The 27,692-nt window shown below is 37.9% G+C and overlaps 3 protein-coding genes across 3 annotated transcripts in view; 1 reads left to right on the forward strand and 2 right to left on the reverse strand.

Annotated features, from left to right (window-relative positions):
• obscna (obscurin, cytoskeletal calmodulin and titin-interacting RhoGEF a) overlaps positions 1–9,389 on the forward strand; it is a 40,296-nt gene extending 30,907 nt beyond the window's left edge. The window contains exons 55-78 of the mRNA XM_079245105.1: positions 123–231; positions 737–846; positions 938–1,050; positions 1,297–1,465; positions 1,663–1,750; positions 1,832–2,032; positions 2,185–2,245; positions 2,328–2,405; positions 2,489–2,661; positions 2,792–2,818; positions 2,934–3,086; positions 3,353–3,398; positions 3,478–3,555; positions 3,697–5,428; positions 5,571–5,699; positions 5,804–5,917; positions 6,260–6,427; positions 6,618–6,717; positions 7,273–7,512; positions 7,637–7,860; positions 7,965–7,979; positions 8,223–8,319; positions 8,484–8,633; positions 8,777–9,389. Of these exons, the coding sequence (XP_079101231.1) occupies positions 123–231; positions 737–846; positions 938–1,050; positions 1,297–1,465; positions 1,663–1,750; positions 1,832–2,032; positions 2,185–2,245; positions 2,328–2,405; positions 2,489–2,661; positions 2,792–2,818; positions 2,934–3,086; positions 3,353–3,398; positions 3,478–3,555; positions 3,697–5,428; positions 5,571–5,699; positions 5,804–5,917; positions 6,260–6,427; positions 6,618–6,717; positions 7,273–7,512; positions 7,637–7,860; positions 7,965–7,979; positions 8,223–8,319; positions 8,484–8,633; positions 8,777–8,957 (4,556 nt within the window). The 3' untranslated portion in view covers positions 8,958–9,389. The remainder of the gene's footprint in view (positions 1–122; positions 232–736; positions 847–937; positions 1,051–1,296; positions 1,466–1,662; positions 1,751–1,831; positions 2,033–2,184; positions 2,246–2,327; positions 2,406–2,488; positions 2,662–2,791; positions 2,819–2,933; positions 3,087–3,352; positions 3,399–3,477; positions 3,556–3,696; positions 5,429–5,570; positions 5,700–5,803; positions 5,918–6,259; positions 6,428–6,617; positions 6,718–7,272; positions 7,513–7,636; positions 7,861–7,964; positions 7,980–8,222; positions 8,320–8,483; positions 8,634–8,776) is intronic.
• A 616-nt stretch (positions 9,390–10,005) lies between these two features.
• Positions 10,006–13,312, reverse strand: guk1b (guanylate kinase 1b; the record flags this gene model as incomplete). Its single annotated transcript, XM_079245101.1, has 8 exons — positions 10,006–10,035; positions 10,118–10,203; positions 10,280–10,364; positions 10,633–10,771; positions 11,298–11,394; positions 12,515–12,634; positions 12,986–13,027; positions 13,201–13,312. The coding sequence occupies 8 exons, from the start codon at positions 13,310–13,312 to the stop codon at positions 10,006–10,008; spliced, it is 711 nt and encodes a 236-aa protein (XP_079101227.1).
• Positions 13,313–15,782: 2,470 nt separating this feature from the next.
• rnf220b (ring finger protein 220b) overlaps positions 15,783–27,692 on the reverse strand; it is a gene marked incomplete at both ends in the record, with an annotated part of 29,171 nt that continues 17,261 nt past the window's right edge. The window contains 14 exons of the mRNA XM_079245099.1: positions 15,783–15,854; positions 15,940–16,014; positions 18,782–18,890; positions 19,609–19,693; positions 19,836–19,891; positions 19,974–20,033; positions 20,907–21,003; positions 21,350–21,431; positions 21,829–21,872; positions 24,518–24,607; positions 24,921–24,963; positions 26,052–26,144; positions 26,240–26,282; positions 27,158–27,284. Of these exons, the coding sequence (XP_079101225.1) occupies positions 15,783–15,854; positions 15,940–16,014; positions 18,782–18,890; positions 19,609–19,693; positions 19,836–19,891; positions 19,974–20,033; positions 20,907–21,003; positions 21,350–21,431; positions 21,829–21,872; positions 24,518–24,607; positions 24,921–24,963; positions 26,052–26,144; positions 26,240–26,282; positions 27,158–27,284 (1,076 nt within the window). The remainder of the gene's footprint in view (positions 15,855–15,939; positions 16,015–18,781; positions 18,891–19,608; positions 19,694–19,835; positions 19,892–19,973; positions 20,034–20,906; positions 21,004–21,349; positions 21,432–21,828; positions 21,873–24,517; positions 24,608–24,920; positions 24,964–26,051; positions 26,145–26,239; positions 26,283–27,157; positions 27,285–27,692) is intronic.

Here is a 27,692-nt window from a genome sequence, read left to right on the forward strand (position 1 = left end):
AAGGTAATGTGCTTTCAAAAGATTTCCTCATTTGCTTCAGTACATTCTTTTGATAATATTTTCAATGATAAACTTACTTTGAGTTGTAAAATTTGCCCTGAGAGATATTTTGATTTTCATAGATGCTGACTCAGAGGGCTGGTCCACTGCTTTTGTCAAGAAGTGGTTACAGACTGATTTCAGCCCCACCTCTATTACCAAGATGCTTTTTCCTCCTGACTACTCTGAACAGTAAGTAACATCTTTCCTTTCCTGTTTAGTACCCATAACCACTTACACACACCAAACACACACACTCAAAATCTAATTTACTATTTATTATATCAAGAATGCTGGAATTTAAATACATCGTCGATCAAAATACCAAATTATGTATAGAGCAAGAAAACATCATGTCACCACCATTTAAAAAAAAAAAAAATTCTAAAAAGTCAAAACTCATGAACTTATGGGAACCTGCACGTTGAACAAAGCAGTGGTAAGGACTTGTCACAGAATGACAGTAAATGGAATTAACATGTGGAATAATGGCCCTGAGGAAATGAAGAATTGTTCAGCAATACAAAAGCGCAATTTTTATATCTTCTTCTTCTGTATTCCATTTCATGATTACTGTATATCACCACTTTCTAACTTTCTCTTTTAGGAATAATGAGTCATAAGAAATAGATAATTAACATAAACATTTAAGAATAATAATTTTCATCTTTTTCATTTTCATCTATCTTATCTCTAGTGCTGAAGAAGGTTTCCCCACCTCTGCAGATAATGTACAGCATCCTGTGTGTTACCAAGAGGAAGAGGAGGAGATCTTCATCTCTGAGCCAATGCAGGAAATCACTGATGGTATTCTTCTCTTTTAACAACGAAATAATAAAAAATGAAAAAAAAAACTTTTAAAACTTGTATGAGTGACTTATCTAAATTTTCTCCTCAGCTCCTCCATCCATTCAGGTCCCCATGGAGGATCTGTGTGTAGAACCAGGTCAACCAGCAACATTTACAGCTATTATAACTGGAAGACCTACTCCCAAAATACAGTGGTACAAGGTGGGAGCACTCTAGATGAGGGGATTTCATATGGAATTGGTTGGAAAAAAAGTGGACTTTCCAGCTACATTGTTGAAATTATGCCTTTCTATTCTTTCCATGTGGGGTTCCTTTTGTTTTACTGCTTTTATTTATTAAAGGCCTCTCTTTAGTTTATCCCCTTTCTGAGTAATGATCTATGAGTCTTCTGTCTATTTTTCTCTAAAACGTCCTCAAATTTCCAATGTGATCTTTTGTGATTTGAAGGATGGAAAGGAGCTTGCAGTTAATGAGAATCTGAAGATCGATCAGCATGGTGCTCGCTTCTCTGTGACCATAATCTGTCCCGAGGGTGAGGACAGTGGAATATACACCTGCTTTGCTCACAATGACTCCGGCCACGCATTGTGTGAAGCTCAGCTTACAGTTGAGGAAGGTGAGACATCAGCGGTGTGGTTCTCTGTCATGACTTTAAGGTTCATGCACAAAACCTCTGCAAGGGTTAGTGCTGAAAGTAGCTCGGGTGTGAAGCAAATTATAAAAGAATTTTCTTTGTAAGAATTGTAAGTTAAAGATTTTTTATCAATGTTTCTTCCCACTTGCTTTTGTTACAAGTGAACATTTTTTCTGTAGTTCCACTTGAGTCTCAGGAGAGAGAGGTTGAGCTGGGGAAGAGAAGGAAGTTATTCTCAGTCTACGATGTCCATGAGGAAATTGGAAGGTGAATGTCATCTTAATTTTGTTGTCCATCTGACAGTCATATCTCTAGATGTATCATTAAAAACAAATGTCTGTGTTTAAGGGGAACTTTTGGGGTGGTGAAGCGTGTCATCCACAGAAGAACAGGGGAAGTGTTTGCTGCCAAGTTTCTGCCTCTGCGGAGCAGCACTCGAACCAGGGCCTTCCAGGAGAGGGACTTGCTCTCCCGCCTGGCTCACCCTAGAGTGGCCTGTCTGTTGGACTTCTTCTGCACCAGACGCACGCTGGTGCTAATCACAGAAATGTATCCGTCTCTTTACATTTTACTATACTGACATGTGTTTCTTAACATTCACACACACACACACACACACACACACACACACACACACACACACACACACACACACACACACACACACATCCCTCCTGCAAGTTCCTTAACATTTTGTCCAGGTGCTGCTCTCATGGTCTTGTGGATCATTTATTACTGAGAGGCTCTGTCTCAGAAAAAGAGGTACAAACGCACATTCATAATCAGTACTTCAAATACGATGAACACATTTTTTTTTATCAAATATTACATATTTTTCTTTCAGATTCAGTCATATATTCAGCAAATTCTTGAAGGAGTTGGTCATATTCACAGCATGAACATCCTGCATCTAGACATTAAAGTGAGATTTACAACTCAGTAATTCATTGTTGGCATTTACATTCCTTTTCATGGAGTTCTGAACTTTATTTTTCCTCCCTTTAGCCTGATAATATTTTAATGGTATATCCTCCAAGAGATGAGATCAAGATCTGTGACTTTGGCTTCTGCCAGGAAATAGACACATCTCGACACCAGTATAGTATGCTTGGTACACCTGAATTTGTTGCACCTGAGATTGTTCACCAAGAACCCGTCACTGTGGCCACTGATATTTGGTGGGTTGAACCGCTAATCTGATATAAAACCTGTTTTTGCCCAAATGTACACTAAAATTTAGAATTAATTTATAATATACTGCAACTAAAACTTTATCATTTAATGAATATTTCTTATTTTCTTCATCAGGGCTGTGGGTGTCATTGCATACCTGTGGTATGTGTCAGTACTGTTCTTTAAAAATCTCCTCAGAATCTTATCTATGCATTGTTTAAGCATATCTTTTTGTTTTTTAATTTTGAGTACATCATTCTTGGTCTTATTTTAACAGCCTGGTGTGTCGATGTCCTTTTATGGGTGAGACTGACCGTGCAACATTGCTGAGGGTTGGAGAGGGGACTCTAAACTGGGATGCGCCAGACATCATGTGCAGGAGCCCTGAAGCCATAAATTTTCTCCGCATGGTCCTTCAATCAGATCCAGAGTAAAGAAACAATTTAATTTCTACTTAGCTTACTGCATATTTCCAAAGTCTTATTAACTCTGTCTAAATATAACAAAACTTGTATTTGTCACCTAATCTGGTCTCATAATTAAATAAAAGTAAGATTTCATAAGACCCTTAACAGTAACTGCAAATAAAACTATAATGTGGTGAAAAGGATCAAACCTTTCTTTTCTTCTTATTCACAACTCCGCACCTGGCCTCAAGTGATACACGTTTTAATGTCTTTTCATTTTACTCTACAGGAAGCGGCCATCTGCTTTTGAGTGTTTAAGCCACGAGTGGTTCCAGGTGAGATTAAAGACAAAGTAAAACATGTTTTTATCAAGTTTATTTAACTTATGACAAAATGTTTTGACTATTGTCACAGGATGAACACACTGATGAAGATACTGATGAGATCAGCACAAAGAGTTTGAAAGTCTTCATCTCTAAAAGGAAATGGCAGGTAAGTTACAGCACATGTTGCATCATTATATTTCTGGGATGAAAAAAAATATCATTTGGTTTTTTAATGTTAAAAATATTCTCTAAAAATATGTTTTGACATCCTATGACTTCCGAATTGTTTTTCCATTTATTTCCTCAGCATACTCTGACATCTGTTGGTTCGGTGCTCACGTTAAGGTCCATTCCTGAGCTGCTAGATGCTCCTCTCAGAGAGACTTCTGTGACTGTACCTCGGGAGCCCCAGGAGCACAGCAGCACCTCCCTGAGCAGTGGCTCCTCCTCTGAGTATGATGAGGCCGACTCCTGGGACTTTTTCCAACAGTGCAGCCAGACTGAGGAGGAGGAGGAAACAGAAGAAGAATATGATCCCTTAATGGAGAGGGCACAGATCTCCGAGCCCTTCGCCAAGCACCACCTGGATGGAGAGGAGGACGAGGAAGGGACATTAGGGGAGGAAGAAGATGGGGAGATGGTGGAGAGGAGGAGTGTAATAGAGCGGAGTTTGAGCAGGCAGTCATTTGCATCATCAACAACAGACCAGCTGACACCTCAGAGGGAGCGTCGCTTTCACAAGGACAGCAATCCGTCGCTCTACCTATCTGATGGGGATGAGGGTTCAGGGAGTGATGGAGGACGCATCCCTCGAGGTAGTCTTATCCGAAGCACCTTCTATAATACATCTCACCAGCTTTCGCCAATGTCCGCCCGACACATGACTTTGAGGGACAAATTCCAGGCCAAAAAGCAAGAGAGGGGCCGCAAGCCTCTCCGGAGGAGCTTATCGGGGCGTCTAAATGAACCTCTTATAGAATATGTGGAGGATGAAAATGAAATCGGTCGTGGTCAGAGACGGGGATCGATGCAACCCACCATGCAAAAGTCCTGTTCATTTGACAGCGGAGTGGGCCTTGCCCATGCAAATCACAGAAGGAGCAGGTCTCTAGATGAGTATTCCCGTCGCTCTCCCACCTCACCCTCGCATGCAAAGACAAGGGAGGAAGATGGCTCTCAGAGTATGAAGGAGGACTTCACAGACGATGAGGTGGCTGAAAGAAAGCCACTGGCTACTGCAAGCTCTCAGCAGGCCACAAGAAGAAGAGGCTCTGTCGCTCCAATACAAGGGGCTCTCACATGTAGCGGATCATCTCTTCCCTTAGATTTCTTTGCTGGAGGCAAAATGAGGACCAATCTGGAGCAGGAGGAGACAGAAAAGGATACTTTTGTTGGTTCCCAGGGATCTTTAACTGAATCTTTAATTTTGGGACATGGTGGTTCTGATTCATCAAGCAGGCTGGGCTCTTATGAGGAGCTAAGTCACGGTCATCTCACAGGGAAATACAAGTCAGGAGAGAGTGATGGATATGACGATCAGGGAGAGCCCCTGATTTCCCCATCCCCATGCTCCTTTCTAGAAATCCCAACCAGAAGCTCATTTCCTCAGCCTCCACCTCGTAATCGCACACGTTCTAATCCCAATTTATCCACAAAGAGCAGAGGTCAGCCTGGGACACCGTTAATGCCCAGTCCTAGTCCTAGTCTCACTTCCCTACAGGCTCCTGAGAGGCCTCCCAGAGCTAAAGACAGGAAAGGAAGCTCTGGCCTCCAGAGGCATGCATCCGCCCCAGCTCTTGAAGCCCGGCTCCCTACAGGAAAGTCACCCAGACTAGGACTTCTGAAGATTTTTCGCAGGCAGTCCTGGACTGGCCATTCATACTCGCAGCTGGCAGATGCAGAGTTAGGACCCACACTGGGAGAGATCATGAAGCCTGACACACCCACAATGTCTCTAAGAAAGAAAATGAGAGCTTCAGCTTCCAGCCTCACCAAACTGTTTTCCAGGTCTTCCAGTAAAGAGGATGTAAATAAAGGAGGTCAGTTGTTAACAAGCGTTTTGCATGTCTCTGATTCTAAGTGGGCATGATGTTCCTGATAAATTACTTGTCTCAATCTGAGATACTGTGTGGTTGTGATTGACATCATTTGTTCCACATTGTTATCTTTTCTTTATACCAGGGCCAATTGTGAAAGAATCTGCTCCAATCCCACCAAAGAGGGACGATAAGACTGGTCTTGAGAGTCCCCAAAAAAGAAGCTCCAAACTTTTATCATCTTTCAAAATACCAGCATTCAAAAAGGCGAAAGGTAACCAAGACACACCCTCTCTGCTTGTATTCCACAACACTTCAACATTTTATAAGATTGCAAAAGGCTGTGTTGAACTTTTTCACAATATTCAAAATTGGCAGTTCGTCCCACCAAGGCTGAGGTGTTGCAGTTGGATGGAGGTGGAGTTCTGCTGGTCTGGAGGCCTGTTCAGTCTGGTGACCCCATTACTTACTGTGTGCAGTACTGTACAGATGGTGGGTTCATTTACACAGCATGGCAGCATAAAAGTTTAATTTAATTTAATTTAATTTAATTTAATTTAATTTAATTTAATTTAATTTAATTTAATTTAATTTAATTTAATTTTGTTATGTTTTATTTTAATTTATCTTATTTTATTCTTTTTATTTTATTTGTTATCTGCTGAAGTTATCTTGAAGATCTTCTTTGGAACTCTTTACTGTAAAGTTGTGTAAAGAAGTTTTTAACTGATTTTTATGTGATTTTGTGTGGTATTAGAACTTTTGAAAATGAAAAACAACAACAAAAATGATATAGCCATAAAATTAGTAAATGTGTGACTTGTGTCTCCTCAGGTGGGGAGTGGACAGTGCTGTCAGATGAGGTGAAGGACAGCTGCTATGTGGTGAAGGACTTACCTAGAGGAGCTTCTTATGTGTTTAGGGTGGGCTGTATCACAAAGGCTGGAGCAGGACCTTTCAGTGAGGCTTCATCTCCAGTTGTCATGGCTACCCATCCCGATGGCAAGAAAAAGGCTGCTCTGTTTTTTTATGTTATGCATGTGTGTAACGTCTTTTATAAAAATAGTTTCGTTATCAGAAGCAGGAATTTGCTGCAGCAGTTTATGGGGCTAAATATACATATTGAACATTGTAAAAACTTTTACAGCATAAGGGTAACAGTGTTTTCACCTGCTGTTTTGTGGTTTCACAGAGATCCACATTCCTCTCATTCAGACTGAGTCACTTGATTCAAAGGTTGCTGGATCAGAATCAACAAACAGGAGCTTCAGCTTCCTCTCTGAGATAAACAGGTACTTGAACTGTTGAACAAAACTGTTTTTATGTTTGAGGACAAATCTAGTCACAGATAGGGAACCATAATGTGACAAGTGCTATGTTCAGACCACAATAATGGATGAGTTGGAAAACTACTGGTTTCCAGTCATGAATAATTGCTAAAAGGCTGTTAGAAGAATTGGGCCGTATCCAATATTTTTAAGGAGTGTCCAAAAAAAAAAAAAAAAAAAAAAAAAATATATATATATATATATATATATATATAAAACATACACACACACACACACACACACACACACACATATATATATATATATATATATATATATATATATATATATATATGTATGTATGTATGTATATAAATTAAATTCAATTAAATACACATACTAAAATAATTGGATTTATACATGTTTTGTAATATTTTTGGACTCATTTATGATAACTTGGTAAACGAACCCTAAGTTAATTGTAAAAGGTCATCCTTCACATGTTTGTGCGTCAGAACCTGCTCCTCCTTGTCTGTCTGTCATACTCAGGTGTCCCTTTGTTCTTCTCACATCTCTCAGGGGTCGTTTCAGCGTAGTAACCTTGTGTAGGGATGTTAAGACCAGCCAGGTGTTTGCAGCTAAGATCACCCCTTACCAGGCAGAGCAGAGACAGTTGGTTTTGCGAGAGTACCAGCTGTTGAGGAGGCTTCATCACCCCCACCTGGTTCAGCTGCACACTGCCTTCATAACCCCCAAATACATGGTTTTAGTAGAAGAGTTGTGTCCTGGCAAGGAGCTGCTTTACAGTCTGGCTGCGAGGTAAAATGGGTCGAAATAATATTGGAGCTTGGATCCGTTAGTTGTAAACGGCTCTAATATTTATTTATATTGGATTGCAGCTCTGTTGCTCAGTTTGACAGGTTTCTTTGCTTTGTCCCTTTAGGGAGCAGTATGCAGAGACACACGTTGCAGAACTGCTGGTTCAAATCCTGAGTGCAATCGACCATCTTCACAGTCGTCGAGTCATCCACCTGGACCTGAAGTCTGACAACATGCTCGTGGATGATTGCAACCACCTGAAGATTGTTGACTTAGGCTCAGCTCAGCCCTTTATACCCGGCCAGCCTCTCAACATTGAGCACATCCATGGTTTCTCAGACAGTAAAGGTGAATGCAGGTTTCCTATTTACTAAGTTGTGTAAATAAGGATTGTGGATTGTCGAAATGTCATCTAATGTACTAAAAGTTTGACTGTCATGGCCTTCCAACAGACTGCCGCAGCAAAGGTACACTTTGTTTAAAGGAGGATGGATTGATGGATGGAAATAACTCAGCCTAACTTCATCCAGTTCAGCTGATCCTAGCTACCATACTTTAACAAATCCAAACCCAAGTTCATTTTTTAAGTTTTTTTCTCTCCATTTCCGATTTCAGCCATTTTTATTGCATAGAGAAATGAACATGATAAAAAACAATATTGTCTAAAATAATACAACTTTTTAAAGACATGTTTCTATATATTTTGTCAGTTTATATAGTTCTTCCTAAAGCTCCAGAAATCCTTGAAGGTCAGGGGGTGGGACCCGAGACGGACATCTGGGCTATAGGAGTCCTGTCATTCATTATGTAAGTACAGAAACAATAATTAGATCTTCATGATTTGAAAACTTTTAGGTTTATGCAGGTTGAATGTAAAGTCCTCAAATGAAGACATTTCAACACAAATACAAATGACTCTTCTGTCACTCTGAAATTTATATGCAACATACTTATTTGTCTTGCATCATTAGGCTGAGTGCAGACAGCCCATTTCATGCTGACCTCGGCTGGGAGCAAGACAGAAACATCAAGAAAGGGAGGATCCAGTTTGGACGCTGTTACCCTGGTCTTTCAGAAGGAGCTTTAAACTTTATGAAGAGCAGCCTGAATAATAAATCCTGGTGAGTCGCTCTTAATGACAGCGATTATTTAAAACATCATTTTCATTTTTCTCAGGCAAGCGGCACTAAAGACGAATCGGGAAAGTTTCACAGGTGAAGCAGGAAGATTCGAAAGTATTTTGATGTCGTTAAATACTTTGTAGGGGAAGACCCACTGCAGCAGAGTGTCTCCTGAACCCGTGGTTGCGTGCTCATCGAACCCCACACAAAGTCCGACACTCCAAAGTGTGTTTCTCCACGGACAAGCTCAAGGCATACCTTGCGCAGAAGGAAGAGAAACGAGATCAAGTGTGCACAAAGATTTCTGGGCCTTTCTTCCAGTGAAGAGATGATGCAAGAAAAAATGTCAACTTTATAAAATCATCCTGATTGGCAGATTTTAAACCTGTTATGCGTCTTAATGAGTTTCAGTGTGTACTTATACAGCATACAGCGTGTACAGGGCATCTTTCATGCTTATGTGGAAACACATCAGGAAAACGCTATTTCTAGGTAACAACTGCATGAGTTGTAAGGTTGTGATTTTCCTTAACTTAAAATTGCTTTGTTCCTCTGCTAGTGTCTCATCAATTTTGTTTTTCTGGCAGCCACAGAAATATGTTTTCAATGAGTTATTTAAAACCCTAAATGATCTGCCCTGTGGTTGCAATGAATGAATGGCGAGCTGATCAAAGGCTGAGGTTTTCTTTGATGTGACAAAGTAATACCGGGTCAAGTATAGTGTGAATAAATTAGTGAATAAAAAAATATGTTAAATGACACAAAAACATGTCATTCTTGTCCTCATTTTTATTTGTCTTCACTTGTGTACAAACCCACAAACATATGACACAATGTTTTTTTTTCTCTGAGATGACATCTTTGATGTGCAGTTTTTAAATTCGATTATACATATTGCTTTGCTATGGATGCTTTTATTTCCCCTTTATGACACATCAATCAAAGAAACGACAGTGTAACTGTGTTCTGAACACTGACTGCCTGCTCAGCACTCCACGTAGAGCAGATCAGCGCCAAAACTGAAAGACCAAATGCGGCGCTGAATTTGGCAGTTCTTCAGCTGATTGTCTTTTAAAGCTGAGCAAAATGACAAATGTATATAGTTTTGAAGGATGAATTATGGCTAGATATTTGTTTCTAAATGTACTAAAGCTAACACCAATCCCAAAAAAGCAAACACATTTCCATCCAGAGTCCTTCGTGTCTGTTTCTGCATAAAAACAGTCCAGTACATGCAGAGCAAAGAAAAGACTTTCCTCCAGACCACAGCCTGTTTCATTTCCACTTTTAGTCACTGATAGTTATTGAGGTCAGGGCCACAAGTGTTTATTCTTCAGCCCAGCAGTAGAAGAACAGGATAATTATTTCCTCATTACTTGGCCTCCTGAACTTTCTTGATTTCCTGCAGAGGGAGAAGAAACTTAATCTTGTCCAAAATAATGCAAATAGGAAGGTAAGCCAGTAGATGTTACGGTTTTACTTACTTCATTCAGCATTTCTTTCAGCTCCTCATAGGCCTTATCTAAGTCATCATTGATGATAACAACATCAAACACTCCAGGCTCTTTACCTAGAAATTACAATATCACTTCAGTGGTTGTTTTTACTGTAAAAGTGGGTTTTACCAGAGTGGCAGAGAAACTTACTGAGCTCCATGTCGATGCGCGCTGCTTCCAGACGTTTCTGTAAACTCTCCTCGGTTTCTGTCTGTCTGTCTCTCAGTCGTTTTTCCTGAGAAAGAAACCAGAACGTAAAGAGTTCTTCATTTATTATTATTATTATCATTATTGTTATTATTGTTGTTAATAATAATAATAATAATAATAATAATAATAATAATAATAATAATGTTATTAAATTATTTAATTCCTGCAAATAATCATCCTGATTATTATTTTCAGGAATTGTTGTTTTAAAAACATTTTTTATACTGATCCAAGCCATAAACAGTGTTATTGTCATATATTTTCAGCATGTGACATTTTATGTAAAAGCTTACCAGGATCTCCATGGATGGAGGCTGGATTGAGATGTAGATAGGGTTCAAGTCAGTCTCTTTAATCCTCTTCACCCCCTGGATGTCCACATCAAGGATGCAGATCAGGTTCTTGGCTTGCACATCCTCCACAGCGGCCTTACTAAATTAAAAATAAATGAATAAGATAAGAGAGATACAAAGCAGCAAAGACCAGAAAGGGCATTATAGGGTTGAAGTACTGTATGAGTAATTGTGTAATATTTGCTTTTCACATGCAGTGACTGAGGTAAGAGGATCGCTGCATTGATCCAAGCTGCTCAGACTCAGTGACTGAGTGTTATCTTCAGAATAAGAAGCAGAGATTAAACGTGACACATGAGGTGGTAAGCTGATGCACCGCTCTTTTTGACTTATTGGTTAAAGCTCCATCTGTCACCAGATCATTATATATATCCGCTAGATCCTTCGAACAAAGCCCAAGGACAGAGCCTAAATGTCTTTTGAATAGAGTTTACTAACATCCCTGATGCACATTTGTTGTCACATGTTACAGAAAAAGACTTATGAAATTAAACACAACTACTTCACCTTGTTAATTATTATTATTTTCCATAGATATAAATTTGTGCAATAAAAATGGTAATGTATGTTAGTATGTAAGCATATCAGATATTTGCTTATTTTACCTTGTCCCATACATGTTGCCAGAAAACTCAGCATTTTCAATGAACTCTCCGTTGTCAATGCCCTCTTGCATGGCTTCTCTCTTTGTGAAGTGGTAGTCTATAACAGACAACATGAGAAATTATTCTAGCTCTGTCATGGAATAAAATAAAATAAAATAAAATAAAATAAAATAAAATAAAATAAAATAAAATAAAATAAAATAAAATTTATGTATTTATTCAATAAAATGAAAATCACAAATCCAAATCACACAGATTACAGCCATATATTTGAGGCCCAAAGGTCAACTTTGATGCCAACAGCTTAGTGCACGGGATTTCTATCTATTAGGCATAGTTTTCATTACTGATGTATTTTCTATGCAACTGGCTTTTGAAGAATTAAAGCATGCTTTCTGTATGGTAAGCACATGCAAAGATAAAAAATAATGATTTTCTTGTGTGTGAAATATGTTACAGAACATATTATAATGTCCATACCCGGTCCTTAGGCCTAAATCTTCCAAACATCAAAACTTCAGGGGATCTAAAACAGCAGTTTCAGAAGCAAACATGTTACTACTTCTACCACTATTGGCCAGATACAATCCATTTACAATCCTCCATGAGAGCATGAAGGAGTCTGAACTGAACTGAAGCAACACTCTCAAAGGAAAGTGACCGAGCTGTAAACAAACAGAGCAAGAGACATACTGAACAACACACACAACAACAACCTCAAAACCTCATTATGGCCCAATATGAGCAAAGAAATTTGCAAAGCAATTATCCAGGCCTTAACTAAACGAAAAAAAAAAAATTAAAATGAATTGGTGAGATGGCAGAAGTGTTTAAAAAGAACAGATGATGCCAGTGTGCAGAAAAATAATGTATGTAATGTAAATGTTTTATTCTTGATTGAGAGTTGCTAAAAATTGGATGTAAATCATCAATGCTCTATCAGCCACAATGGGAAATGAAACGGTTTTTACGGGATGCTGGAAATGGGAATCACTACAGAGGCATCACAGGGGGCTATTTTCAAAAGCTTTTTACTCCAAAGTGTAGACTGTCTGATCTTGATTCCTGATGTATTTTTTTGTGCATTTGTTTCTTTTTTTTCCTTTGCTTTTTGTTTGATACATGACTTCTTTCTGTTGTGGAAATGCCAGGATGATGAAAGTAACCCCCATCCCTCGGGCTTAAAAACTGTGATCTGGAATCACAGTTGAGATCACCTTTATCTGTGGTTTCTGATTCATTTGGACAGGAAAATGAGGTTTCTAAGTCTTCAGAGGAAAAGACACCTGCTACGGGCAGTAAAGTAGCCCCCAGAAGCATGGGGAGACTGTTCAGCCCTATGGAGAGAGCAAAAAAGGCACACAAAGAGGTTTATCCCTTTAGATGAAGGGAGCTAAACAGGGTGACAAAGCCATTTGTGCAGTTCACTTGGGAGTAAGAAGTGTTGTGGCATTTTTTCTGGACTGAGCAGGTAGGGGAGGCTGGGAAATGTGGTGAAAAACATCTGTATTTCATACTTTAAAGAAATGCTTTTTTATTATTTTATCAAAGTTGTGCAGGCTAGAATCCAAGTCAAGCTCTGTTGTGTAGTGCATCATAGTGTCAAGGTGCTAAAACATAAACTACTCACTTGTGTTGATACTAAAAGACATCACCAACAAATCAGCCTTATGCCAGACCTACTTTACCTTTGCCATCTTCCTCTCCTGGTCGAGGGTTTCTTGTTGTGTCTGAGAAAAGGATTACATCATTAAAAACTAGACAAGCACAAATGCATCAACAGGAAATGGTAAAGTCTGTTAGTGGGATGTAAAATCTGCTGGCCTGTGTAGACTTAGACAGTGTCCTTGTTCCTCCTCAGACCAAGATGATATTATGGAAGCCAATCACCACACAAACATACGTGACACACTGAATCCAAAGACTCCCTCATGATCCTTCATCAGCTTCTTCAACAGAGTGCTCTTCCCTGCTCCAGAGGGGCCGCTCAGCACCACAGGCCTCGGTCCGGACATTGTTCTGAGGCGTAGTTTGGGATTGTACCAGAAACAGATGAGAATTAGACTGTACTTAGCTGGAAGTGAAAGACACTTTTAGTGTAAGTTACAGATGATCACTGTTTTGGTTTGTTAGTGCGCTACTTCAGTGCTGGAGCTCACAAACAATCCTGTGAGCTGGCCCGTGGTCCAGCAAGGCTAATCCTTTGATCCACTACAGTGTCGGAAGGAGGTGCTTCAATACCCCCCCTTCCATACACATACGCGCACAAGTACACACACACAAGAGGTTGAAAACAAGCTGTTGCTTTTATATTATTGCAGTTTTAATCCCCGTTAATAATTAGTTGACACTGAGCCTTTTCTCTTTAATTAAACTATTAAAAGATGTCCTAATTGCTGACTTGTCAGACAGCCAGAGGCTCCTGAGGTTAATGTTCAAAATGCCTGTTAATGAAGTCATGACGGGTCAGTCAGCAGGATTAATTGGATCTGGGCCAGGCAGCACACAGGGTCTAGGACAGGTGACCCATTTACCGGCTGTGCAGACGAGAAAATAATGTTTATGGGACAACGAAGCACTTAACACACTTACTTAGGACAGTCTGGGCCAATCAAATAAAATGGCTATAAAGTGACTCATGGTTCAGTCAGACATTATAAGATACTCCTAAATATCGACATTTTCAAGTTTACTAAATATTGTCAGCTGTAGTTACACTCAGTGTCGTTATAGATTATTTAGAGGTGAAAATAAGGATGATAAATGTGAAAGTAAGAAAAGTTGCTCACGGTTAAAAGATTACATGAAAAAGCTTTACGTTATCACAACAATAATCCACTCGCATGATGCAAATTATACTACAAATTTAAATATGTTATGTGTATTAAGCTTCTAGAAGAGGTATTACTGACACTTATGGTCCAGGCCACCAAAAGAACTGCTTTCTAATCAATGTGCAGCTGTATTTTCAATATTCTCTTTCACAAATGATTCTTCTGCTTTATTCCTGGTTTGCAGTTAGTGAAAAATCCCACCTTACCTGTGTTGTCCGTGCTGGAATGACGTTCAGTAGCAGATGATTCCTCAGCCAGGTGAAGTGCACATATGTGTGTGTGTCACACAGATTCACCAAAGCGGCCAAGTGTCACTCTGAATTAACGCCACCTCCCTTCAGCTCATCAACCAATCACACGTGTGTGTGTCTGCTTGTTTTTCCTAGCACTACGTCAGATGATTTTCATAAGCAAATTATGATTGGGTGTATTTTCCTCTGTACAGACCTGAAAGGCCTGCTGAGGAAGCACAAATCTCTGTGTAACTAACCCTATAGTTGTAAAATATTTTGTATTTTTTACCCATCCAGGAAGATTTTCCTGCTCTTTTCTCTCACACACACAGATAAACATTTAGATCAGGAAGCCCATCTACAACCTGTTTACAGCCTTGTGATCTTTTTGAGAAATATATATATATATGTATATGTATATCTATATCTATCTATATATATATCTATCTATATATATATATATATATATATATATATATATATATATATATATATATATATTGTTGGCCTCTTGAAGTGCTTCCTTTGTTTGACCCTTGTAATGTTGTGACCTGAGTGGTCTCACAGTAAAGTCTCAGAATAGCAGGGTTTAGTATCCCTCCCCTCCAGATGAGCTGTGATGGGCTGTGCCTGACTAATCCTCACACGACCCACTTCTTAAAAGGCAAATACATCACCTCAAGTCATCCTAACAAGCCTGTCAACAAGACTAACTGGTAGAGAATTGCCTGCTCACTGTTCATGCCCACAATCTTCATTGTCAACAGGTGGAAAAAAATCTTAAACAACTTTTAGACACACATTTATTGTACTAATGTTGATAAAAGTAGATTTAATGGTGCAATTCAGAGAAGCGCATCAAAGACATAGTGATCCTGACAGAGGTGAGATTAGTGTTCATCTTTCCAACCTAAAGCAGCTAAACAAATAGGAAAAGATGTAAACAAAGACAAACTTTGTACAGTAAACACACCCAAGTTTTTGTTAGTCAACATCATATACACACATCACTTCATACATACATACACAAAACTATGTACATGTGCTCTGCAGTTTATTTGAATTCGACAATCTGCCCCCCCCCCCCCCCCCCCAACCCCATAAAACAGACAAAAGGTTAAAAAATTGATAAATATTTTTCCCAAAACATTTTTTTCCTAGTTTTTCAGTGCCTGAGCTTTTAGTCAATGCTGCAACAGAAACAGATCTTTTACAGTTTAAAGGTTGTGCTCGCTGCTCTAAGACTTGTCAAAGGTTAGAGGATGTTACGGAAAACGCTGTCAAACTGGATGAACCAAGGACACCTGAGGAGGAGGAGGGTGGGTAAGATGAGAGTGTGTGACAGACCAGCTGCACACAGGTCCAACCCCGATTAGCTGAAACAAGAAATCCCTCCACTCCCAACACAAGCGGCTGAGTTACAGATAAACGCGCCTCAGGTCTCCAGGTGAAGTGATCGTGTTGCACTGCGGACACAACTTCTTTGCTCCCTGAAAAAAAAAAAATCCTTTAGCTGAATTTGATTTGGATATTTATGTTTTTTGTGTGTGAATCTACATGCATGAAATGGTTTACCAGCGTTCGCAGCCAACACTCCTCACAGTGGACATGCCAGCACTGGATGGAGGTGAGCGGTGTTGTGTACATGTCCTACAGAAAGAAGCAGACAGACACCATACAGTTATGCTGAGGCAACTGAGCTGCAGTTCAAAAGTCCGCCACTAGATGGCCACGTGAAACTAAAAATACAGCAAGATGTACCACTTTTACATGTTTATTAACCTCTTAAACTGTTACGGTCTCTCTAGTTTGTTCAGTTTGTGATGTTTAATTTGTCTTTTTTTACAGTTTTAACAGATAGAAATGTTAAATTGTCACATTATCCCAGTAACTCTTTATTCTCTAAGTTAGGCCAAACTTTATGAATCATCCAGAAATATGATGTATCAGGCAACAGAATAAAATAAATATCTTTATATGAATTTGTTTATTATTCATCAGATTATTCATTCAGTTAAATGAAGTGGTAAAGGAAATATTATGATGTATGTCATAAACTCTGTTACACTGTAACATACTGTGATACGAGATACAGTCCTAAATTTATTCACAGTCTTGCACTAAAGAAAATGCAAACTGCCCAATAGTCACTCAAATAGATGGAAAATGAAAAAAGTAATGATAAATAAGATTTTGCTATATTATAATTTAGTGAAATAAGACATTGCTTTTGATTTTAATCTATTCACTCATTCATTTTCTTAACCACTTAGTCCAATTTAGGGTTTACAGGAAACCTGGAGCTTTTTCCTGCAACAATTGGACGAGAGGCGGGGTACACTCTGGTCACCAGTCCATCACAGTGGGACAAACAACCATTCATGCTCAAACTCACTCAAAGTCAATTTACAATACCAAGTAACCTAAGTTTCAATTTAATTGAGTTAAAAAAAAAATATCCCTCATGAAAAAAAAAAAAAAAAAAAAAGAAAAAACACACCAAACTGTCCCAGACAAATCACACTTTGCTGATGAGCAATGGGACAAAATATCTGTCAACAGGTACAGAAGTCTGAACGAGTTACAGGAAACACTCGACTGCAGTGATATTCTCTAATATATCAGTTTACGAATAGTGTAAAAAAAAGAAAAGAACATATATACATATATATATATATATATATATATATATATATATATATATATATATATATATATATATATATATATATATATATATATATATATATATATATATACATACATATATATATATATATATATATATATATATATATATATATATATATATATATATATATATATACATACATATATATATATATATATATATATATATATATATATATATATATATATATATATATATATATATACATACATACATATATATATATATATATATATATATATATATATATATATATATATATATATATATATATATATATATATATATATAAAGTCTTGCTTTTACATTTTTATTCATTATTACTTCTGTTAATTTCTACATATATTGGTGAAACCTGCTATTTCCTTCTTTGATGCAGGGTAAGAATAAATGTGAGGATGACTGTATCTGTTATATGGATACACTGTCACAGCTGATTTTACTAAAATGAAAGTTCACTTCAAGCCACTTTGCATCCCAATGCAACTAATAATAACCTCTATTATGGATTATTTGTTGATTTTCTTTCCATACATTGATTGATTTAGTCTGTGCGGATTAAAAAGTTTGTAATGTGTAAATGTAATCAGCTTTTTATATATGTGTGAACTAAAAAATGTCATAAGTTGCTTAAATAGTTTTTGTGTGCAAAATTCCCCATTAAAACTACGAAAAGACGAAAGCTGTCAGATACATTTTTAAATCTTTTTAAAATCAAACTGCTTTCTTTCAGCTGTTTTAGGAGGATGGCTTAATCTGATTTTATATACCTTCTTTTCTTTCTATTTTTTTTTTATTATTTTGACCATTTTTCATCCTGTATATTTATTCTTTTGTTCAGCACTTTCATCCACTGTGATTGCTTATAAGTACGGACTGGACTGTATAAATGTAAAGACTGGACAGTCTCATTGTTTCCATTAAGATGTGGGGGAGCAGAAAGATACTGCTGAAGTAGTGTTGTGTAATAATTAAACTATACTTTTTACACCCATCCACATGCAAAATGTAAGAAAATAAAGAAACTTATATGTTCACCTTTAAAAATTGGTTTTGTTTAATTACTATGCAGATACTGTGAGGCCTTCATAAATAATAAATATTTTTTTTTTTTTTTTTTTTAAATCGTCATGTTTTATAGATCAAATAACTGGTGAAATATACACACTACTAACTCAATATCTTACAAAGTTATTTTTGGGTCTGGACCTCAGGCGCAGAATATTTATATCAGAACTAAATAGTATATTAAACAGCATAAAATAGTAAAAATAAAATACAACTTTATGTTTTGGTGAAATTTTGTGCTTTCACCTTTTAAAATGTCATTTTTTGAGAGAGTCTACTTCTAGTTTTCTTGTTAGTGGTGTTTAAATAGTTTTTATTTTGATATTGCTTTTGTGTTTCATCAGATTGTGTGTTACACAGTCCCACTGTAAGCCTGGAGCTAAGTTTAGTTTTACACACTACTACAACTATTACAACTATTTCCTGAAAAGTTTTTACATTTTAATCAAAATACAGAACACATAAATCTAAACCAACGGATCATATAAATATTATACCATGTTTATGTTTCGGTCAAAGACCATGACCAATAATATTGATTTATTGCCAAAAACAGTGAAGGCCCCTGCAGTTATATCATCAGTTTCTGCATTACTGCGCTGTTATCGCTCCTTTCTCTCTTTCTGCTCTATTGATTTAATTTGCCTTCGCACTCACCATGCAGATGAGGCATTTAAATCTGTCTCCTTTAGACAGCTGTTTCTCCAAATCTCGTATCCGAGCTTTAAGTGCATCCAGTGTTGTCAGCGTTGAGTCCTCCGAGAGCCTGAACACACACACACACACACACACACACACACACACATGCACGTTAACAGGAAAGCAGAGGGAAGGCACGTGAGTGGGGCAGACACTGGAGAGTCATTTATAAATCGAAGACAGATTAAATTATTCGCTGGCCAACATGGACACTGAGCATGAAATTTAGCAGCAATCACATTGCCGGCATTGGCTGTCTCATTTATCATAGGCAGAAGGCGGGAGGTGAATTGTGGGGTGTCAGGGTCCTAACAGAAAGTGACGCACACACAGACAAGCATGCACAATTATAGCCGAGACTATATGCGCAAACATACTGTAAAGCTGGCAAACGGGACACAATGCATTAAGCGCGATGAAACGTGTGTACATGCTGGTATCGCTGGCGACGACCTTGATTGATGATATCATCACGTTGATATAGTGTTTATATCAGGATGGAGCAAGGCAGGCAGTCTGATCCGAAAGAACGGCAAGCCACTAAAACACACTTTGCAGAAAGGGACTTTACACTTCTCCAGTTCTGATTGGCTGATTCACACCTGAAAATGTTTCCACTTATCCTGTCAACCAGTACATGATGGGATGAGACACCCTCTATCTATTTCCTTATTAAAAAACTAGATCTTTTAATTTCACCTTTTAGAAAAAACTGAAAACATCCCAACAAGTATTGTTAATCATCAGGAGACATATAGGCAGATCGTATTAAATCTTAAGCTTACGTCTCTATCTCCGTGTTTTTGCAGGTTTTAGGGAGACCAGCTATGCTGCCGTCCTGTTTCTCTCCACTGCTTGTAGAGGGACTCCCTGAGAATCACAAACAAAAAAAACAGATACACGACTACGTGATGAAAAGTTCAGGAAGCAACACAACTCAAAAATGCTCGTCTAAAATGAGTTCTGATGCATTTGTAAAGAAAAAGACATTTTTCAGTCGCCTTTGACTCACCATCGTTTGACCATTTGGGAAAGTCCATGCTGACTCTGGAACCTAGTAACATTCTGCTGAAATGCAAAAAAAACACACATTTAAAAATCATATAATTTACAGAAAAAGGTATTCATGAAAGGAAGTTTAATTACATACTTCACTGCTGTTTCCTTGGAACTTTCCCCTGAACAGGGAATGACATCTGTCTCAGTGTATCTGCAAACTAAAGTCAAGAAAAAAAAACAAATCTAACAATAACCAAAATGTTTGTCAAACCAACTTTCAGATTAAATTACTATTTTTAAGACAGTCTGTATAAAAAAAAGGGATAGTTGAAAATGTTGTTAAGCCGTTTTGTATAAAAATGTGTCAAATTGTTTTTCTATGACAAAACGGAAGGTAAAGCAAAGTATGATAAAGAACATTTTACAGTGCAAGGAACTTGTCATGGTATCAGGAGCAACACATAACAGTAAAAAAATAAAAAATAAAAAATAAAAAAAGCACTTTTGAAGTGTTCCCGGCAATATCATTTATTCTGATTTTGTTCTTTTTTTTTGTTTTGTTTGATTTTCATTTGGTTTTTGTTGCCACAAACTTATTAAACCTGCGGGCTTGAAAACATTTTAGAAAACACCAGACTTGTCATTTATAGTTTTTCAGATTGTACTTTGGTCAAAAGGTCAGAATATTGAAATGGTCAGACTTTAGACTTGTGTCCCTTGACAGTAGATTTCATAGTATTTGGTTTAGCCACACAGTTTTGATGTTGTTTGTTGTGTTTATCAGGTGGAAGTCTCAACCAGTGTATTTACCTGGTTTATGCAAGACTATTTTCCAGTGATTTAAAAACTATCTCAGCTGCTGTCAACCATTAAAACAGAAAAAAAACACCTATTGATAATTTTAGGAACTGAAGCTTCTGTCCCCTCACAAACACTAAATATGAAACGGAGGAATTCCTTCACAATAAAAGTCACTCAGAACCTCTACAACTTAAAACTTCATTTTAAGTTTTTATATCTGATCATTCTCATTTCTTTAAATGGAATACCCAATAAAATCCCCCTTTCACACTGAAAAGGATACTGTGCTCTGCCGTACTCCAGAGTATCATCTCCGTCCACATCCAAGTCTGCATCGCTGTCTCGACACTCATTAGAAGTCGCACTTACCAACATCGCACCTGATGAAAGAATTTCATAAACTGAAATCTTCGTGCAAAAAGTAAAAAAAAAAAGAAGGTCTGTCTGTCTTACATCTGTCATCTCTCAACTCTTCTGTTTGTTTCTGTCACTCAGTTTGTAACAAGTTTGCCGGTCAGAGCATCTGGTAAAGGAAACCGTTACTTTTAAGCACACCTTCGAGGCATCCTGCTCTGCTGTAATCTGGACTGAAAAGTTCAGTGGTTTTTCAACTGCCACTCAGTCACATTATTTATCCTCCACTGAACAAGATCATACACATGGGTACCTCAGTGGCACATACACTCACACACACACACACACAGACACACACAAGGTTTTGCTTACCTTTAAAACCTATAGACGGCAGCTGTATCCTCCTTCTCTCGTTCCACTCATCTTCCAATGCCACCAAGTCTGCTGAACCCTCCTAAAAATGCAACACACACACACACACACACACACACACACACACACACACACACACACACACACACACACACACACACACGTAATAAGACATTACTATCCGGATGAATATGCCCATATGTCTCCTACAGCCTGCAGCTACATATCTGCTTCTGTGTCTTTATAGCTGTGAACCAACGCCGCTGGTGTTTTCACATGGATACACAGCAAGCTGACAGTGATCCTGATGCCACGTGAACAAAGCCAGTCAACAATGCCTCAATGTTTAGACCACTGACATTCTCTCAACCTGAGAGGAGCCTGCTGCATGTTACATACATTCATCTCTAATTACAGTAAAAATGTCAAGAAAACAAATACGTTCAAACAATAAAAGTAAAGAAACATAGAGGGCATACCTGTCCTTCCTCTGGTTTCCTCCTCTTCTGCTTTCCAATCCTGACTGGAAACAAGAAGACAAAGAAGCGATAAGATGGTTATAGTGTAAGCATGAAGGCAGGCGTCACTGGTGGGCTGATTACATTTAACTTATTTCTAGTTTTCATTTCTAGAAATTTGCTCTTTTGTTAATAAAGTATTAATTACATGACATGTCTTTTATTGTTTAAGTTTTAGTGGCGGGCTGCGGAAGTTGTAGTCAAGTTCAAACAACAATATTACAAAAGTCGCGCCACATTTGTTTTAGTATGTATTCAAAGGTGATGTACATTCATTTTATTACAAGCTGAACCAAATAATATTAATATAGTTTGTGTATGTAAATAAAATTTAAAAAAAAAATCAACCTTTTTAAATTTAGGTTTACTGAATCCCTTTAAGAATTTAAGGTTTCATGTATTTATTAATTAATTTATTTTTTCGTTTATCAAAATATGTAGATTTTAAGTAACAGAAAACAAGCTCTAAAAATACAAATGAAAAAAAATAACAGCATGTGTTATACATTTTAGAAGCATTAATAAAAACAAACATGTAAAACCATTTAAGAGAATGTTAACATGGACTGCACATTTATAGCAGTGCTTTAACACAATGAATGATTCGCTGCCACTTCCATCCTTTGTCACCAAATTTTGCAAACAGACTGCTACAACTTCATGAACCCCAGTGGTTTTTATTTATATAACTCAAAAATAAGCAGAATACCACGAAGCAGAAAGTATTTGATGTAAGTTAACAAAGGCTATATGTAAATTTGTTTACAAAAATCAAAACCTTACCTCACCAATATGAAATCGCATTTCATATTGTCAATATGTATCCGCAAGTAAAGATTAGCAAATGTTCTCAATTTAATGTGGAAAAAATGTACAAATTTATTTTTGTAAATTTTAGAGAAGAAAAGTTGAAAGCAGTAGAAAAAAACCATAATCACCTTATAATAAAGTAATAGTTTCCACAAACACAGTTGTTTGCCTACTACTACTGAAAGATGATTTTTTTTTTTAGCATTCTCTGAGCCAACCGTGAAAATAACATGTGGGTTAAAACTTAAAAGAACACATATGATCATGTCTGTTTGCCAGGTTTAAGGAAGCATGGTGATTTAACAAAAATTCAAACTATTGATGCAACACTGAAAAAGCAAATAATTTCACAAATGTGCTGAATTTCTGTGTAGACGCTTTTGGATTAACTGCTGCACCGATTTTCCTGCAGGTTTTCTCAGATTTTGGTGCAAATCATATCTCCCATCCTCATCCTGTCATGTCACCGTCCTCCCACAGTTTCAGTAGAAATATAAAAGTTAACATGGCAGAACACAAACTGCACCTCCTCTCTCACTGTGACCCGACCAACTGCAGATCGCATGAGGGGACATTAAGTTTTAGGACCCTCTAATTCCAGCTAGATGACAGTGAGTCCTGAGACAGCGGAAAGTCGGGGGGCACAGAGAGAGAGAGAGAGAGAGAACTGGTGGCCATGACCTTCGTGCCGCCAACCCAGCAAACATAATGAGGGTTAAAGAGATGGTCATAGATGAGGAAGAGCTCATCAAAAAGAGAAAGAGAAAGTGTGGTTAATTAATCAGCAGAGAGGCACTTCCTCCCCACTTCTTTCTTTTTCGTCCCTGACGTGCACTTAGAAGCTCATTAAGCCGTCCTGCTATGAGGCCTAATAAAGGCTAACAGACCTCGACAGCAGCAGCGGACTTAGGAGTCAGCTAAGATCTGGAGCATCTCCATGGACATTATAACAAGAGGTGTGTGTGGGTTACTGTCAGGATGCTACATAGTTCCTCGGTGTCATGCCTGATCAATAATCACCCCACGGACAAGTGTAACTTTATATCTACGTACACAGTAAAAAGCACAACTTTATTTATAGTAAACATTTTAAAATAAGGAACTAATTACTGACCAATTATAAACTGATGATGTTTCATAGGTAATTTTTACAAGCTTTTTGAGCAGTGTAACACCATCTGTAAGCACTTGTTTTGGAACAAGAAGGTTTAAAAAAAAATCCCCTTTGGCTGCTATTTATCCTTTATTCTCAGCTTCACTGCAGAGATTAATGCAGCAACTCTTTATTCATGACATTTACAGCTGCTAGTCTGTAAAAGGAAGTGTCATGTCAGGGTACGTTTAACATCAAGTAAAGGTGTTTTTAATGACCTGGCATTTCAATACGGATGATAACTGTGCAATAAAACTACATTTCACCAAATAAAGGGACTTTTTTTAAGGTAGCGTGGTCTTGACTGAACAGTGATAGTTAATAAAATATTTATTACGACTGGATAAAAAGAGATTGAAAGAAGCTTTAATGTGGGTCAACCTGAAAGACTGTGCTAACTCAGGGCAGGGCTATGAGGTAGATTACACTTATACTGGAGATGACGCTAATCAGATATCAATTATATCTGACTATCAGTTACTGATCTAAGTGGTCCATGAACAGATTGTTACAGTGCAGAAAGAAAGCTGAATCTGCATGTGTGTCTCAGCTAGTTTTTACCAATATTACCAGAAACTACAGTACATGTTCAAGAAAAGCAAAAACAAATCAGGTTTTTAAAGTCAGTTTGATTCAGGATAAACATGATGGTTGGGAAGAAAAAAAGAGCTTCTCTGTATGTCTTACCAGCTTGTGTGCAGTCTAGGTGGGCTCCTGCGCTGTGTGGGCGCAATGGGTTGGATTTGACGTAGCACCTGCACCAGCAGAGGTCATCGACTGTTAACATATCAAGAGGTCAAAGTTGAGAGGTTAATAGCTCCTCTGCTCGTGTGGGCGCTAGGCCAGTGGAGATGGTGTGGGAAAAATGGGGCAATATCTGAACCACTGGTGAAAAAAGGGCTTTGAAACAAAACACATGACTGGGGGCATGAGTTTGAACAAAAAGAAAAATCTTAAACCCTTAGCTCCTTTAAACTTAAAGCCACTCAAAAGTGCAGAGATAACAGACTGAGGTAGTCACTGTTGGAGACAAACTGGCTCTCCAGCAATGAAACAAAACATTTAGACCACCATGCATGCATCAACCCACCATTTAACCTTGTGTGTCTGTTAGCCCGGACTCTGAGAAACGTCTGCAAACAGAGAATGGAAAACATGTCATTTTTTGGATCATGGGAACTTTAAATTCATTCATTTCAGAAGGAAACAAAGTGACCAAGTAGAATTTGGTAGATACATAATTTTTAGCAATAAAATTATGTATCTTCTTTTCCTCTTTCACACATTCTGTTTTCTTAATATCTGTCTTGCATACATTTTTCTATAGGCTGGCTTTGTAGAGACTGAAATAAAAATAGCTAATCTGTCAGCAAAGGCACAGTTTACAGTTTGTAAAGCCCTCTATGTCAAAAGTATTAAAAGGACAGATAACATGAGTTTTAACTGACTCTTTATGAACCTGTTTAAATTAAATGTTGAATGTTGAATGCAGGGTTCAATGAACCCCAGATCCCAACACGGGTGAGTCGTAGCAAGACAAAAGTTTTCATGATGATGGGAATTATCCAAAATATTTAATGCACTGAACAGACCAGAACAAGCTCTGACACTGAGAGGAAACTGCTTAAGTAGGAATGTGTGAGGACCATTAAGTGATTTAAGATCTTTCTACAGAATTAATTTAGTTAATTATGAATAATGATGCATTACTGGAAGATCGTTTTTCTTTTTCTACATTTCTTTAGATGCAACCTCACAGTTTAATGAGAACACTTTTAGAAAGGGTTACATTGTGCTTCTTTTTTGTTTTACTTGTCCTTTAATGTGTTGTAGAGCTTTTTGTACATTTTTAAGTTAGAGAGCCAACAATCCTAAACAAAGCAAGTCATTTTCTTCAAAAGAATACGCTGTACTGGAAATTCCTGAGATGCTTAAGTTGTGGGAAAATCATATAACCATATAACATCTTTGCATGATACCTGCCTAACTGCTGGTTTGGCTGAATTATTAAAAAAAAAAAAAACATACCAGTAGCTGCCTGATAATCTGATTCGGCCATTTTTGCCCTAATCATAAAATCAGAGTGGACTGGACTTTTTGGTTAGTGGAGTCTTAAAGTCACACAAAACAAAGCTGAATGAAAAATGAAATGGAAAAAAAATTGTTTGTGTCAAAACAAGTAACTAACTTTACAATGATTTCTAACCAGTTGAACCCATACCTGGTATCGGTCTGAGTGGGCTTCCTCAGACGGTCGAGGAGGTGTGGTGGGAGAGCCGCCCTCCCGCTTGATATGCAGAGAGAGTGATAGTGACTGGACAAAATGAAGAGAAGAGGAACATTTTTTTAAACTAAAGGAGTAAAAGGCAGGACAAGAGCCTATAATGAAGTCATTACAGCAAAGCTCACCTTTGGTGTCCGTAGGAGATGGTCGTGCTGCACCTGAGTGGAACTACAAGAAAAAGACAAACAATAACACAGATGAATATATATATATATATATATACTGGTCTAAAAGCAGGAAGCCACACCGGTGTGCGTCAACTGTACAGCCTCCTTTAAAACGAAGAAGCCAAATATTGTCTCTGAAATGTCACCTTCATAAAAAAAATCTTTGCTTTTATCATGTCTGGATTTGTATCTGAATCTACAGATAACCTCATTTTACTCTTTTACACCTTGCGTTTGCCACACAGACACACTAGACTGCACACATACACCAACATGCGGCCGCACATTGTCCCCGTGGGCAAAGTTCAATTTGAAACCATTACTGTCCACGGAGCGGTCGTTAAGCAGATTTGGAGTGTAATGTCTTTATTGGAGGAATCATTCTTCTGGTCTAAGCAGCAGGTAATGTGTGTGCGTGTCACCATATTTGTATTTTAGTGTGTGTATGTGTGTGTGCGTTGGGCTCAAAGCAGCCATTAGAAGGACATTAACCGCCTGCTGTATGAGTTGTCGCCCCAAGGCCGGAGGCTGTAATATGAAATATGTAGAGAACAATGAGGCAGCTTGTAAACACCGCACACAGGTGACAGAGAAGACAGGAGATATCACCTGGGGAAAGTAAAGGGGAGGGCGTCTCAGTAAAAGATCTGTCAAAATTAGTTATTTCCTGAGACCTGAACAAAGCAGAAAGCCTGGGATGTAAATTATGGAAGTGAGAGCTTAGAGGAAATTGAAGAACGGTTCGACACGGGAGGGAAAAAGGTGATGCTTAACAATTATATGAGGATATTTGTAGATGAAGCCTGAAATTGTCTGATTTAAAATTATAATAAAAAGGTTTTGTGTCTGTAGCTTAATCAGACAACAGACGAATACCTGAGCTGTAGCTGAGTGAGTTTAGATAACTCCTGCTCCATGTGTTCCTTGAGCTCGCCGGGTCGCATGATGGCCTGGCAGACTGGGCACACTGGCGACTGAGTGTCATAAAGGCCCTTCACTTTGCCTGGACGGGGAGAGGGAAACAAGAATTTAGGGACAGTTTTTATGACATCTTGATGCTAATGTGAATACCACAGGAAACATTAAGGCCTGCTGTGAAGAGATGATGCAGCATTTTCTTAACCAAGAAGCAACAGCTGTGACCTTTCTATTCAACCATCTATTTAACCATCTAATAAAGCAAAAGCTACTGCTGAGGAGTGATTCTGGGGGGAAAAAAATCATAGATAAGCTCTCTGTTCCATGTAATCATGTAAGGTACAAGTTTGGCACAAAACTTGAGAATGTGATGTTTGTGTGATGTGTTGCTGACTAGGGCCTTCCGGACGCTGTAGTCTGAGCAAATGATTTCAGACAGAGGAAAACAAAAGATGCTCCAGCAGCCTATGTAAGATAATAAACCTGTCAATTG

This window comes from Telmatherina bonti (genome assembly GCF_933228915.1).
Source record: "Telmatherina bonti genome assembly, chromosome: 8".
Lineage (NCBI taxonomy): Eukaryota > Metazoa > Chordata > Actinopteri > Atheriniformes > Telmatherinidae > Telmatherina > Telmatherina bonti.